Raw genomic sequence first — 16,209 nt, 5'->3', positions numbered from 1 at the left:
GCAACGCGTGGCCAGGTACTGCTAGTATTAAATAATAATGTAAATAATGAATTAAAAAAATCAACTTATGGATGTCAACCAACAACTTGCACTAAACATAGAAAAGACCTACTACATCTTATTTGGAAGCAAATCAACAAATGCAATTCAACTTCAGACAGACAATGTTAACATCAGCAATAAAAATGATGGAAAGTTCCTTGGCCTAAACTTAGACAAGAGACTTAACTTCAGCACCCACATACAACACATAACTAAGTCTAAAACAGTTGGTTTACTCTCTAAAATCAGATATTATGCACCTTACTCTGCTCTGCTCTCACTATATTATGCACTTATCTATCCCTATCTTACTTATGGTATCTGTGCATGGGGTTCAACCTCTGCAAACTACCTCAAGCCCATCATCACCCAACAAAAATCTGCTATCAGAACAATAACAAACTCTGCTTTCAGACAACACACAACTCCCCTGTTTAAATCCCTAAATATGCTAAACAAATTCACTCCACACATTCTTTTGTGCCAATTACATTTACAAAACCCTTTTCTTAGGTGCAAACCCTGTTCTGAAACTTCCTGGACAAATGTATTAGTACACACATCACCAAACCAGACATAAATAACTCTTGATATCCCCAGAGTCAAACTTAATCTTTGTAATCACTATACAAATAAAGAGACCTAGTCTGTGGAACTCACTCCCTAACAAATTGAAAAGCAGTCCATCTTTAGCCTTATTCAAAAACAAAAAGCACATAATTTCATTTTCATAGTTTCCTACTGAGTGCTTTAACTCACACTGTCTCTAGTGCTACCCAATCCCCCAATATATGTACCTAACCCATATAACTTTACCATTGTAATCTTTGATATCTGATATCATGGTTGTTATATTGAGTGCATATTCTACTTCATTATTCCTTGAAATGATCTTCAAATTGTGCTACAATGAACCAATTGATAACCCTGAAAGTTTACCCAAATGTACCTAGAAATCCGTGTCATTCTAATGTATTAATCTAATCTTTGTTTATTGTGTAAAAATTTCTTACAATTTGTAAACTTTTTGTCAATTTTGCTGGAAATTATCTTCTTAATTTTCTGTTAGATTAAGGACTTGCCCAAAACGCTATGCGTGCTAGTGGCTTTACAAGAATGTAAAAGCATCATCATTACTATGTACAGTACTCTCTTAACCCCCAATGTACCTTCTTGTAAGCTAAATAAATAAATAAAAATAACAAAAATAAATAAATAATACATGGGTTAAACAATCCATGGCTTACCAAGGGTGTACTGTACTTAAATCTATTAATAAAATACATGACCATGAGAAGAAGTATGGGTTAGGGGTCATGTCCAAATTAAGAAGTTTCAAGGAGATACTGTACTCATCAATGGTCTAAAATAATTAGGAGAGCCAAAATAAAATACTATGAAAATAAATTAGACCAAATTAAGGGCAACATTAAGAAAACATGGAGCACTATTTTCCAAATATTAGGATAAAAATAGTTTTTGAATAAAAATACAATAATCATATCCAATGACAATGGTGTGCTTTCAGCCTCTGACACTGCTACTAAATTCAAATTTCTTCTCATCCATTGGCACATTTGTAACAAATTAAAACAAACAAAAAAACAAATTTGTAACAAATTCCTTGCAAATGATATCCCATCCTCCCTAACTAATGTTAAGGATTACCTTACAGGAAACTTTCCAGTCTCTCTGTACCTAACTCCCGCTAATTCTAGTGATAGCTAGTGATAGACACCAATGTGTAGCCATCAATAATATAATCTCTCCCATTCTACCAATAACTGTTGGAGTGCCACAGGGCAGCATCTTGGGACCTCTTCTTTTTCTCATATACATTAATGATCTGCCTAATGTCTCTAACATTCTGAAACCTATTTTGTTTGCTGATGATACTACCCTCATCTACTCCAACCCCAACCCACATACACTAAATGGTGTTGTTAATAATGAACTAAAAAAAGTCCACTTATGGATGTCAACCAACAAACTAACACTTAACATAGAAAAGACCTACTACATCCTATTTGGAAGCAAATCTACAAATGCAATTCAGCTTCAGATTGACAATGTAAACATTAGCAATAAAAATGATGGAAAGTTTCTTGGCATATTCCTAGACAAGAGACTCAACTTCAGTACCCACATACAACACACAACTAAGAAAGTCTCTAAAACAGTTGGTATACTCTCCAAAATCAGATATTATGTTCCTAACTCTGCTCTCATCTCTCTATATTATGCACTAATCTATCCCTATCTCAACTATGGTATCTGTGCATGGGGTTCAACCACTGCAAACCACCTCAAGTCCATCATCACCCAGCAAAAATCTGCTATCAGAATAATATCAAATTCTGCTTTCAGACAACACACAGCCCCCTTGTTTAACTCCCTAAACATGCTAAACATAATCTCACTCCACAAATTCTCTTGTGTCAACTACATTTACAAAACCCTGTTCTTAAATGCAAATCCTTGTCCGAAACTCTTCTTGGACAGATGTAATAGGACCCATTATCACCACACCAGAAATAAATATCTCTTTGATATCCCCAGAGTTAAACTTAATCTGTGTAAACACTCTATGCAAATAAAGGGACCCAGTTTATGGAACTCAATCCCTACTGAATTGAAAAGCTGTCCAACTTTTACATCATTCAAAATCAATACTAAAAAGTACCTAATTTCATCTTCATAGTTTTTCACTTTTTGCCTTAAAATTGCACTGTATCAATTGCTACCCAATCTCCCAACCTTTATGTTCCCAATTTGAACATCTTTACCATTGTGATCATTGCTGTTTTCTTATATGTGCTGCCAATCTGTTGTATGGTGTTTATAAATCTTGTTTATCTGTATCTTTTGCTACCCAGTCTCCCAATCTTTATGTACCCAGTCTGAACATGTTTACCATTGTGATCATTGCTGTCTTATATGTGCTGTCAATTTGCTGTATGGTGTCTATTAACCTTGTTTATATTACTAATCAAGCTGTCAATGTAATTAATCAGAGCTTTAATATAACAATGTGCTTTAATATACCTACTTATCTCTCTCATCTCATTTTTCTCTTGTAATGTATCATTATCATTTATCAATTCTGATTGAAATTACCTACTTAAAATTATCTGCTAGATTAAGGACCTGCCCGAAACGCTGTGCGTACTAGTGGCTTTACAAGAATGTAACAACTCTTGTATATATCTCAAAAAAAAAAAAAAAAAAAAAAAAAAAAAAAAAAAAAAAAAAAAAAAAAAAAAAAAAAAAAAATCTCAATGTAAATACTGTACTATCCAATGTATTCTCACAAACCCAATGTACCTTCTTGTATATATATAAATAAATAAATAAATAAAATAAATAAATAAATTCCTTTGATATTATGATAAGCCTTTCTCTTATAAAAAATGTCAAGTACCCTAGCTGAGATACCAACTAATTTACAAAAAAGCCTCCAGATTTCTGGCTCCAGCAATTGCATTGCTCTACAACAAATCACTAAGTCCAAAAAGTTCTGGATATTCTAAAAAAAAATTGTGAGAAACCCCAGTCCATAAATGTGGTGATCTCACAGATGTCAATAACGTCAGACCTATATCAATTCAGCAGACCTTGTCAAAAATATTTTAAAGCTAATCTACCAGCAGCTTTACTCTTATCTAGCTAAACACAATATACAGCACTTAGCTCTTGCCAAAATGACTTCAGACTCCAAAAAAGCACTAATGATGCATGCAGCTCTTGACAAACTTCTCAAACTCAAACACTATGGAGTTAGAGGTCACTCCATTGAGTACATGCAATCTTACCTCATGGGCAAAAGCAGTACTGTACTCTATGAGCTCGCTTATCCAAACAATGCAACACGTGCCCTACAGCCACGGCTCCCGCGCAGCCCGGGATCCACGGCTCACGTGCAGCCCGGGCTCCACGGCTCACGCGCAGCCCGGGCTCCACGGCTCACGCGCAGCCCGGGCTCCACGGCCACGGTTCACGCAACACATGATAAATCCTGCCTCACAGGTTTAATAGAATTCTATGACCAGGCAACAAAGTTAGGCAAGAAAGAGAAGGGTGGGCAGACTGCATTTTCTTGGACTGTCAGAAAGCCTTTGACACAGTACCTCACAAAAGGCCGTTACAAAAGTTGGAGCAACAGGCAGGAGTGAAAGGTAAGGTGCTCCAGTGAATAAGGAAGTATCTAAGCACCAGGAAACAGCAAGTAACTGTGAAAGGAGAGACATCAGAGTGGTGCAACATCAGCGGAGTCCCACAGGGCCCTGTGCTTGTACCTATCCTGTTTCTGATATATATAAATGATGTTCCAGAGGGCAAAGACGCATTCCTCTTAATGTTTGTTGATGCAAAAATTATGAGAAGAATCTAGACAGATGAAGATAGACAGAAACTACAGGACGACCTGGACAAACTGGAGGAATGGTCTAGAAAATGGCTACTAAAGTTCAACTCAGGAAAGTGTAATGAAATTAAACAAAGGGAGCAGAAGGCTGAACACAAGGTACCGTCTGGGAGGTGAAATTCTACAAGAGTCAAATAGAAAGATCTGGGGGGGGGGGGGTTGATATCACACTGAACCTGTCCCCCAGAAGCCCACATCAAAAGGATATTATCAGCGGCATATGCTAGACTGGCCAACATAAGAACTGCCTTAGAAACTTGTGTAAGGAATCATTCAGGACCTAGTATACCACTTATGTCAGACCAATTCTGGAATATGCAGCTCCAACCTGGAGTCCATACCTACTTAAACACAAGTCAAAGTTAAATTAGATTCAGAGGTATGCCACCAGAATAGTCCTGGATCTGAGTGGTATGAGTTACAAGGAAAGGCAAAGGGAGCTGAATCTCATGTCCCTGGAAAATAGAAGAATATGGGGAGACATAACCACCTACAAAATTCTCAGGGGAATTTACAGGGTGGACAAAGATAAATTATTTAGCACGGGTGGAACACGAACAAGGGAACACAAGTGGAAACTTAGTACCCAGATGAGCCACAGAGACATTAGAAAGAATTTTTCCAGTGTCAGTAGTTAACATGCAGTAATGTGGTGGAGGCTGACTCCCTACAGTTTCAAACAGAGCCCAGTAGGCTCAGGAATCTGTACACCAGTTGATTGACGGTCGAGAGGCGGGACATAAGAGCCAAAGCTCAACCCCCGCAAGCACAATTAGGTGAGTACATGCTCTACCCCCACAACACATACACACTACAGCCACGGTTCACACAATACACGCTCTTATAGCCATGCCCACAACCCGCGCTCCGCGCCCACAACCCGCGCCCCACCCCCACAACCCGCGCCCCACCCCCACAACCCGCGCCCCACCCCCACAACCCGCGCCCCACCCCCACAACCCGCGCCCCACCCCCACAACCCGCGCCCCACCCCCACAACCCGCCCTCCACCCCCACAACCCCCGCTACACCCCCACAACCCCCGCTACACCCCCACAACACGCGCTCCACCCCCACAACACGCGCTCCACCCCCACAACACGCGCTCCACCCCCACAACACGCGCTCCACCCCCACAACACGCGCTCCACCCCCACTGTTATAAACTGATATGAGTGGGGCTTCTATGGGGTTCTGGTAATATTAAGGGGTAAAGGTAGTTAGAAGACAAGAGTATCAAATATGGGAGAGCTAAAAGGCCCGGCCCCCAAAATAAACTATCCACAGTAGTAATAACTTGCTACAAGACCATAAATGTTAGTCTAAGGGTTGATCACTGCGCTCCCACCTTGGAAGAAGAGATACTCTGTAATTCATGTACTTATTTATTAACCCGTTAACAACCCCCCATATACACTCACACCAATAATAATAATAATAATAACTTTACCACACTATCTTACGTTAAAAGCCTTGGTCCACGTAGGCAGGATACAAGGTTTACACTAATAACAAGCTAGGGTAAAGTACTACTGGATAAGCACTGAAGCTGGATGCAGCTTAGGGTAGTGAAACCACGTGGGACCCTAATACAAAACACAACACTTAGGGGTACCCAAACACTGGCAAAATACTATCCCCAGGTCTCACCAATCGTTACTACCAGAGTAGGCACACTCACTAATGCCCTGTACTTAGCTTAAGGATACAGGAACTTCAGGTAAGGGAAATAAGTAAGAGGAGAAGGAAGGAGAGTAGGGGAGCAGCCACAGAGTAGGTCTTAACCTCACGCCACCAGCCAAGAGAAGACCGCGCTAGCCACCAGCTGCCTCCCTCATGTTGTGGTGCCGGGAGGAGCCTAATTGATCGTGCAGCTAAGCACATTAAAGATCTTCCCCTATGCAACGTATTGTTACTTTATGAATGATTAGAAAGTATTAGTAAACAAAGTTGGTGCCTATGTTATTATTTAATAATCAACCCCCAGCTCAGTCTTTAAATGCTCTTTGAGAAACAATAATAGTCTTACGTCTGGCAGGGAAGATACAAACAATTGACATTCTAGATGCCCAACTGTGCTACCAGGAAGTTTAATAGCTCAATTTTGACCTCTGGTTTCCACTGGAGAACCCAGGGTCGTAACACTCCTCCCCCCTTCAGAGAAAAAAAAATGTGACTACTAGAATAGTAGTCATATTTTTTTGTAAGAGTATACAGAGAACAAAAAGAAAAACATATGACAAAAACAAAAAATAAATCAAAAGCAATTTCTCTGCAAAAAAAAAAAAAAAAATACAAAGGAGTTCTCTGAAAGAAAAAAAAAACATACACAACAAAAATAAAAGAACAGGGAAGTAAATAAATTGGACACGGACTATTTAATGTCACAGGAGAACCTAAAAAAAATTAACTAAAGCATGACGGTTGGTAAATGGCTTTCTGTGGCTCAGATGAATGTTATTCAGGCAACCGGGACAGAGCGTCGGCTATCACGTTGAGTCTGCCCGGTAGGTGGGTAATGGAAAGATTGAAGTCCTGTAGGTACAACGCCCACCTGAGGATGCGTTTATTCTTACCCTTCATCTGAGTCAGGAAGACTAGTGGGTTATGGTCCGTGTACACTTCCACTATATTACCTGTGAGGTAAACTTCGAACTTTTTACATGTTAACACTAGCGCCAACGCCTCTTTTTCTACCACTGAATAATTGCGTTGCGCCTTGTCGAATTTCACAGAGTAATAATATACTGGGTGTTCCACCTGATCATCCCCAGTTTGCAACAACACTGCACCAGCACCCGAGTCAGACGCGTCAACATGAATTTTAAACGGTCGGTCGAACCTTGGACAAGCAAGCACCGGGGCGGAAGCTAAGATCAATTTCAAATTTTTAAATGCCTCTGCACAGTCTGATGACCACTTAAATTTAACGGCTTTCCGCAACAAGTCTGTGAGAGGAGTGGCAACACTGGAAAAGTTCTGACAAAAACGTCGATAGTACGCACACATACCGATAAATCTTTGAACGTCCTTTTTAGACTTTAGTACTGGATACTCCAGAATGGCATTGATTTTATCTTGCCGAGGTAACACTTTTCCTTGGCCCACTTCATAACCGAGGTACGTCACTGTGCCTTGGCCAAAATGACACTTTTTAGCATTTAAGGTAAGATTTGCCCTTTTCAAGATGGCAAACAACTGGCGTAACCTAGCTATGTGGTCAGCCCAATTACTGTCAAACAGCACGATATCATCTAAATACGCCCGACAATTTGGCACCTTAGCGAGTAGAGAGTTCATGAGTCTCTGGAAGTCCTGAGTCTCCTGTCCTGAGAGTTCATGAGTCCTGAAAGTCCTGAGAGTTCATGAGTCTCACGCAAGCCGAACGGTAACACCTGATACTCAAAAACACCCTCGGGTGTCACAAACGCGGTGAGCTGTTTAGCACGTTCAGTGAGTGGGATTTGATAATACCCCCTCGAGAGGTCGAATTTCGAAACGTACTTGGCATTTCCCAACTCGTCAATGCAGTCCTCGAGGAGGGGCAGCGGATAGGCATCCACAATGGTCACCTTGTTGAGCTGCCGATAGTCGGTGCATAATCGCCAGGAGCCGTCTGGTTTGGGGACCAAAAGGCAGGGCGAGCACCAAGAGCCCTGGCTCGGCCGGATGAGGCCGTGCTGGAGCAAGAAGTCGACCTCCTTCCGTACGATGGCCTTCTTTTCTGGACTCATCCGATAGGGTTGAAGGCGAATGGGAGTGTAGTCCGTCAACTCGACATCATGGCAAATGGCATCAGTCTGGGTCGGGACCTCCCCGAACAGACTGGAGAATTCATCAACCAACGACTGCACCTCTTCACGTTGGGCCATCTGCAAATGGGACAGTCCCTCCACAGCATTCACAGAACTAGAATTATTGAAAATGAGATTAGTTGGGTCCCCAGAACAATCATCCCCTCTCTCACTGGAAATGGAAACATTGGTTAGTGCAATGGGCCTGGGGCCCTGGAACTTCTTCAGTCGATTTACATGTATGAGCATTACCTGGTTACGTTTGTCAGAGTGCCTCACTTTGTACGTGAGGTCCCCAGTCTTTTCTGTCACAAGGTAGGGGCCTTCGTACTTGTGGGACATAGTGTTCCCTAGTCGAGGCTTTAATACCAGGACAGGGTCGCCAGGCTGAAATACCCGTAACTTAGATTTAGCATCGTTACGTTCTTTCATCTTTTCTTGGGCCTTGCCAAGATACTTTAATGCAGCCGCCTTGCAGTCCTTGAGTCTCTGGTGGTGTTGCGCAAAGAAAGCCGAACCTTCGGTTAACGTTACGTTCCCTAACAGATTCTCCTGTAACATTTGCAAGGGTCCACGAACTTTATGGCCAAAGACTAACTCAAAAGGAGAACAGCCCAGTGAACTTTGTAATCCCTCTCTAGCCGCAAACAAAACATACAGGTAAATTCTCATCCCAGAAGGTGTGGGAACTCTCGCACGATGTCTTCAACATCTGCTTCAGAGTTAGATGGAAACGTTCAATTACCCCCTGACTCTGTGGATGGTATGGGCTGGAAACCTTATGAGTTATTCCATGTTCCTTACAAAATTGCTCGAAAACATCAGACTTAAAATTAGTACCATTGTCAGTTTGCACGACCCGAGGCAGTCCAAAAGTGGAAAAAAATTGCAACATACGAGCAACAACAGTTTTTGCTCGGATGTTCCTTACAGCAAAAGCCTCTGGGTAACGAGTAGTGATACACATCATCGTGATTAGGTAAATATTACCAGACTTAGTTCTAGGTAATGGTCCAACACAGTCCATTACCACATGAGAAAATGGTTCCTCTGGCACGACAATAGGCCTTAGAGGAGCTTTAGGTGGAGTCTGGTTTGGTTTCCCAACCAGTTGACAAACAACACACGCATTACAAAATTTTGCCACATCGCTTTTCAGCTTGGGCCAGAAAAAATACTTTAAAATTTTGTGATACGTAATATTAATACCTTGATGTCCCCCCATAGGATCATCATGAGCAGCTGCCAAAACTCTTTCTCTATAGCAGGTCGGCAACATAACCTGGTGGACTACCTCCCACTCATTTGACAAGGGAGCACTCTGTGGTCTCCATTTTCTCATCAAAATCCGATCATTGTAGTAGTACCCAGTTGCTGCGTCTACAATTTCCTCCATAGAGACGGCTGTTTCATGACAATCTGCAAGAGTGGGGTCAGCTTTCTGTAACTCACTCAAGGAGGCATCCAGGCCTTGGTCAGATGCCATTGGCCGAGGCTCAACAGTGTTCTCCTCCACCTCCCCACTACTCTCGGTAGACGGCAGTGGCAGGCTCTCCACAATGTCCTCGGCCACGTCATCGAGTCGGGCCATGAATGTGTCCGCGAGGTCCACTTGGTTTTCACCACTCGGAAAGCTCCTCGTGACCTCGGGATTTACCACCTTGGCAAGCACAGGGCTGCCCTTACATTTAAGTCCCATAGACCTGGTCACCGCGCACGCAGGGTACACAACATTATCCTCTGCGGCGGGTGGATCCAGGCAAACCTTAGGGGTAGGCAACATAATAGGTAGTCTGGAGTCCCCTACCTTATCCCCTGCTAAATCATTACCAACTATTACATCAACATTAGGGAAAGGTAGGTATGAAGTGACTCCGACTGTACAAACACCCTTGTGGAAATCAGATTCCAGGGTAACCTTATGGAGGGGTACTGCCCGAGTATCACTAGTGACACCCTCGACCAGTACCACCTCTCCAGTGTCGAGAGTGTTGGCACCTTGCAACGCACTCTCTAAAATTAAAGTCTGGATGGCACCGGTGTCTCGGAAGATCACCACGTCCTTCCAGGAAGAACCCTCAGACAAAAGTAGTCTCCCTTTCGATAAGAATGGGGTAAGCAAGTCCAACCACTGTGGGTTGGAGGTCTTACTCCCTAACCCTTCCGAAGGCCTCAAGCCCTGTGTCACAACTAGAGCATTGGGTCTTTTTTCTGGGTACAGTTGCCAACAACGGCTAATATTGTGGTTTGAACGATTACAGTGACCACAAAAACGTCGGGGAGAAGAGACATTACTAACAGAATTACCCTTCGGTTCACCTTTAGGTGCCGTTGGGCTAGACACTTTAACAGAGTTAGTTATGTCTGAAACAGAAGGTGCATTAGGTAAAGGGTTAGAATGAGCTGGTCTGGACTGGCTGTGGGTATAAGGTTTGCTACTCTGTGGGGTATAATTATTTTTATTGGGCCTTTTGCCCGCCAATTGGTAGTTTTCTGCCAACTTGGCCAAATCCCCTATTTTAGAATTTAACTCTATCCTTCCTTTAATGTATTGTGATACGTTCTCTGGCATAACATCTATAAAATGCTCCATTAAAATTAAGTTCCTGAGAGCCTCGTATGTTTCGGCTTTCGCCGAGCGAATCCATCTATCAAATAATCGAATTTGATCATTCACAAATTCAGTGAGCGGTTGGTTGTGAGTAGGCCTAAGGTTACGATAAACTTGGCTGGTGAGCTTCAGGAGTAATTTCATATGCCCGCAAAATACATTCCCTGACTTTATCATATTCGAAACACTCGTCGTCAGGCATGTTTATAAAAATATCTTGTGCTTTACCCCTAAGTCTTCCCTGTAGGATTTTCACCCACTCTTCCTTTGGCCAGTTCATGGATGTGGCCACTCTCTGAAAATGGTTGAAAAACCTTTCAGGGTCAGACTCGGAAAATTCAGGCAAATTATGCTTTTTCTCATAATGCCTGGGGTTTGAATCCCCGGCAGGTGGAGTTCCAGTGGCATTCGCTCTAATTTTAGCCTCTTCGGTTTTGAGTCTTTGCTCCTCTAATTTTATTTTTGCTAACTCTAAAGCTAATTCACTTTCCCTATGAGTTGCACTTTCTGCTTGGCTAGGCTGGCATAAAGGTGTATCACTTGCCAATAGTTCTTCATCAATACAATGTTCTAATATTTCATTTACCAACGTCCACTTTTTATCTGCGACATTTAATTCTAGGCCAAATTCCTGGCCTAACAATACTAAATTAGACTTTTTAAGTTTCTTTATCTCTACCACTGAAGGCTCCCTTGCCAGTCTTTGCATTTCAGAAGACATCACTAATAATTTTAGCTCCCAGCCAAAGAAAAAATTAAAAAATAAAAATTGGAAAAAAAACAAAAATTTGCACGGCCCCTAACACAAGGCCACACTAACCTTAATCGTGAAGGGATCCAGCTGGGTGTCCAGTCAGTGCAAGAATGTCCTTTGCTAGATGAGCTGGACCCTAGGCTAGCACACAACCGTTCTGCGGAAATAAAAAAATTTTAATTTTGGCACTCAAGAATCTAATTTTTTACACTTATAATGTTCCTCCCGGACTGGCCAACCACTTGTTATAAACTGATATGAGTGGGGCTTCTATGGGGTTCTGGTAATATTAAGGGGTAAAGGTAGTTAGAAGACAAGAGTATCAAATATGGGAGAGCTAAAAGGCCCGGCCCCCAAAATAAACTATCCACAGTAGTAATAACTTGCTACAAGACCATAAATGTTAGTCTAAGGGTTGATCACTGCGCTCCCACCTTGGAAGAAGAGATACTCTGTAATTCATGTACTTATTTATTAACCCGTTAACAACCCCCCATATACACTCACACCAATAATAATAATAATAATAACTTTACCACACTATCTTACGTTAAAAGCCTTGGTCCACGTAGGCAGGATACAAGGTTTACACTAATAACAAGCTAGGGTAAAGTACTACTGGATAAGCACTGAAGCTGGATGCAGCTTAGGGTAGTGAAACCACGTGGGACCCTAATACAAAACACAACACTTAGGGGTACCCAAACACTGGCAAAATACTATCCCCAGGTCTCACCAATCGTTACTACCAGAGTAGGCACACTCACTAATGCCCTGTACTTAGCTTAAGGATACAGGAACTTCAGGTAAGGGAAATAAGTAAGAGGAGAAGGAAGGAGAGTAGGGGAGCAGCCACAGAGTAGGTCTTAACCTCACGCCACCAGCCAAGAGAAGACCGCGCTAGCCACCAGCTGCCTCCCTCATGTTGTGGTGCCGGGAGGAGCCTAATTGATCGTGCAGCTAAGCACATTAAAGATCTTCCCCTATGCAACGTATTGTTACTTTATGAATGATTAGAAAGTATTAGTAAACAAAGTTGGTGCCTATGTTATTATTTAATAATCAACCCCCAGCTCAGTCTTTAAATGCTCTTTGAGAAACAATAATAGTCTTACGTCTGGCAGGGAAGATACAAACAATTGACATTCTAGATGCCCAACTGTGCTACCAGGAAGTTTAATAGCTCAATTTTGACCTCTGGTTTCCACTGGAGAACCCAGGGTCGTAACACCCACAACCCCCGCTCCACCCCCACAACCCCCGCTCCACCCCCACAACCCCCGCTCCACCCCCCCAACCCGCGCTCCACCCCCCCAACCCGCGCTCCACCCCCACAACCCGCGCTCCACCCCCCCAACCCGCGCTCCACCCCCCCAACCCGCGCTCCACCCCCCCAACCCGCGCTCCACCCCCCCAACCCGCGCTCCACCCCCCCAACCCGCGCTCCACCCCCCCAACCCGCGCTCCACGCCCACAACCCGCGCTCCACGCCCACAAAACCTGCTCCACGCCCACAACCCGCTCTCCACGCCCACAACACGCGCTCCACGCCCACAACCCGCGCTCCACGCCCACAACACCCGCTCCACGCCCACAACCCCCGCTCCACCCCCACAACCCGCGCTCCACCCCCACAACCCGCGCTCCACCCCCACAACCCGCGCTCCACCCCCACAACCCGCGCTCCACCCCCCAACCCGCGCTCCACCCCCCCAACCCGCGCTCCACCCCCCCAACCCGCGCTCCACCCCCCCAACCCGCGCTCCACCCCCCCAACCCGCGCTCCACCCCCACAACCCGCGCTCCACCCCCCCAACACGCGCTCCACGCCCACAACCCGCGCTCCACGCCCACAACACCCGCTCCACGCCCACAACACGCGCTCCACGCCCACAACCCGCGCTCCACCCCCACAACCCGCGCTCCACCCCCACAACCCGCGCTCCACCCCCACAACCCGCGCTCCACGCCCACAACACGCGCTCCACCCCCACAACCCGCGCTCCACGCCCACAACACGCACTCCACCCCCACAACACGCACTCCACCCCCACAACACGCGCTCCATGCCCACAACCCGCGCTCCACCCCCACAATCCGCGCTCCACCCCCACAACACGCGCTCCACCCCCACAACACCCGCTCCACGCCCACAACACCCGCTCCACGCCCACAACCTGCGCTCCACGCCCACAACCCGCGCTCCACGCCCACAACCCGCGCTCCACGCCCACAACACCCGCTCCACGCCCACAACCCGCGCTCCACGCCCACAACCCCCGCTGCACGCCCACAACACTCCAGGCCCGCCCACAGATACAATGACAGGGCAAACATTAACTAGCATCACCTCACCCATACTGTTGGAGGTCATCTTCCTGGTGTGTGGCGGACGCCTGCATGGTGCGGGTGCTCCTGCAGGGGCGGTCAGCGGGAGTCCGGGCTACACTCCGTCCGCGTCGCCTGCACGCGTCACACTGACTGATCTCCCACTACCACGCTCCTCTCCTCCCACTACCACGCTCCTCTCCTCCCATTACCACGCTCCTCTCCTCCCATTACCACGCTCTTATACTATATACAAAGATATTACAAATATACTCCATATTTCTCTACATGTTTTGATGTCTGTGGGACATTTAACAAATATTATGTTATAGAATATTGCAGAATTTTAATTTTTAAAAAGTGTACTGCCGTGCACTCGTCGCTTCATTACAAACCCTCTGCCATTTTTGGGCGTGAGGATGGACATAGGCGATATAAATTGTATTAATTTATATACAATATTTGCAACTGCAAGTTGCGTGGAAATTTGCAACTGCAGTTGCTAGTAATTTGCAACCGAAGATGCTGGAGTTTATTGCAGCTTCGCGGTTGCTATAGTAAGTAGCAGCTGTAGTTGCTAGTAAGTTTCAACTGTAGCTGCTAGTAAATTGCAACTACAGTTGCTAGAGTTTACAACTGCAAGTTGCAGCCTATGGTGTGCATGTGCAGGGATACATGTTAAGTGATAATAATAACGAATATGATAGGCGTAAGCCAATGTAACAGAAATTGTAATGGCAATTAAATCTAAAGGATAAATGTTTATACAAAATATATACCAAAATTTACCTGAGGACCGCTATAACACTCTAGTGGCCTCGACGACGACAGGAAGCCGGCGGCTTGTCAAAGGACCCCCGATTCGTCCTGATAATTTTGTCCAGCTGTATTTTAAAGTTCAGCAGAGTCTGAACATTTTCAGCTTTGGCAGGTAGGCAGTTCCATGGGTTAATAACCCTGTGGGTCATAAAGCATTGCCTGTTCTCAGTCCTACACTGTGCCTTGTTGAGCTTGAAAGCATTTGAAGAAGAAATTATCTGGTTCAACAATTGCCAAATTTAAAAGAGAGTCCAGGAAGTTTTTTAGTTTAAATCTTCTATTATGCACCACATACCCATATTGTGGGCGGTAGTGGAAAGGGTTACAGAGGCATATAATGGGCTCAGGGACTGAACCCAACAATTCATTTAGCTACAATCTTGATGAGATAGTTACAAAATTCAATATACGTCGTCACATCATCAATGGGTTCGAAATCGACCAAAAGTAGAGTTTCTAAATTAGGGAACTGACATGTGGAGAGCTAATGTTATAATTTATATGTTTGTCCTGCACACCGCCCCCATCCAGTGGGCAGCGGTAGATAGGTTACAATCACTTAGTTACTACCTACATTTAGCAAACTGAGGATATTTGGCTAAAATTTCTAGTAGAAGATCATTTTGAATGAAATATGTGAACATCTTTGGAACATTTGTTGCAGAATTGTCTCTCAATTCACGTATCTTTTCGCACTCCATCACATAGTGACGGTTTTTTTTTTTTTTTTTTTTTTTGAGATATATACAAGAGTTGTTACATTCATGTACAGCCACTAGTACGCGTAGCGTTTCGGGCAAGTCCCTGGAATACGATCCCCTGCCGCGAAGAATCGTTTTTTCATCCAAGTACACATTTTACTGTTGCGTTAAACAGAGGTTACAGTTAAGGAATTGCGCCCAGTAAATCCTCCCCGGCCAGGATACGAACCCATGACATAGTGCTCGCGGAACGCCAGGCGAGTGTCTTACCATTACACCACGGAGACTAAATTATTTATTTACTAAGTCTTATTTAGTAAATAAGTATTTACTAAGGTTAATATTAAGTTAATGATTACTACATTATTTAGATACTATCGATAACATATATCGACGCTTTTACTGCTTATTTTCACGAGTATGGTATAAAAGTACGGTTAAGTTTTTAACTTTCAGATGGCGTATGTAACATATCAAGGATCATCATCATATATTTTAGCACGTGTCAAACAGATAACACAAACTATGTTATGAAAACAATGCACACTTCTAAATATATCCAAACAGTAAAGATACAGAATGAAGCTCATAGTAGCACAACAATAGAAAAATATTGCAAAGAATAAAGCAATTGTTGTTTCTTAGAGTTACCGGTTGATGCCCTTCTAGTCCCGAAATAAGTTTACCTCTTTCGCCTCAGCGCTCTGTCGCCGGTATCGCTAATTTTCTCATATATT

General features: G+C 43.9%; 1 protein-coding gene across 5 annotated transcripts in view; it reads right to left on the bottom strand.

The window, feature by feature from the left end:
• LOC123760934 (uncharacterized) overlaps nt 1-14,112 on the bottom strand; it is a 357,440-nt gene extending 343,328 nt beyond the window's left edge. For 3 of the 5 annotated variants that reach the window (XM_069330069.1, XM_069330061.1, XM_069330082.1), the window contains exon 1: nt 13,980-14,111. In XM_069330069.1, the coding sequence (XP_069186170.1) occupies nt 13,980-14,026 (47 nt within the window). In that variant the 5' untranslated portion in view covers nt 14,027-14,111. Of the gene's footprint in view, nt 1-13,979 lie in introns of all 5 variants that reach the window. The other 2 variants (XR_011229455.1, XM_069330073.1) reach the window with 2 other exon arrangements.
• Between the last annotated feature and the right edge of the window lie 2,097 nt (nt 14,113-16,209).

The sequence above is a fragment of the Procambarus clarkii genome, chromosome 3, assembly GCF_040958095.1.
Source record: "Procambarus clarkii isolate CNS0578487 chromosome 3, FALCON_Pclarkii_2.0, whole genome shotgun sequence".
NCBI classification, from domain to species: domain Eukaryota; kingdom Metazoa; phylum Arthropoda; class Malacostraca; order Decapoda; family Cambaridae; genus Procambarus; species Procambarus clarkii.
Note: the sequence above shows the minus strand (reverse complement) of the source record. Positions and strands in the feature narration are given on the sequence as shown.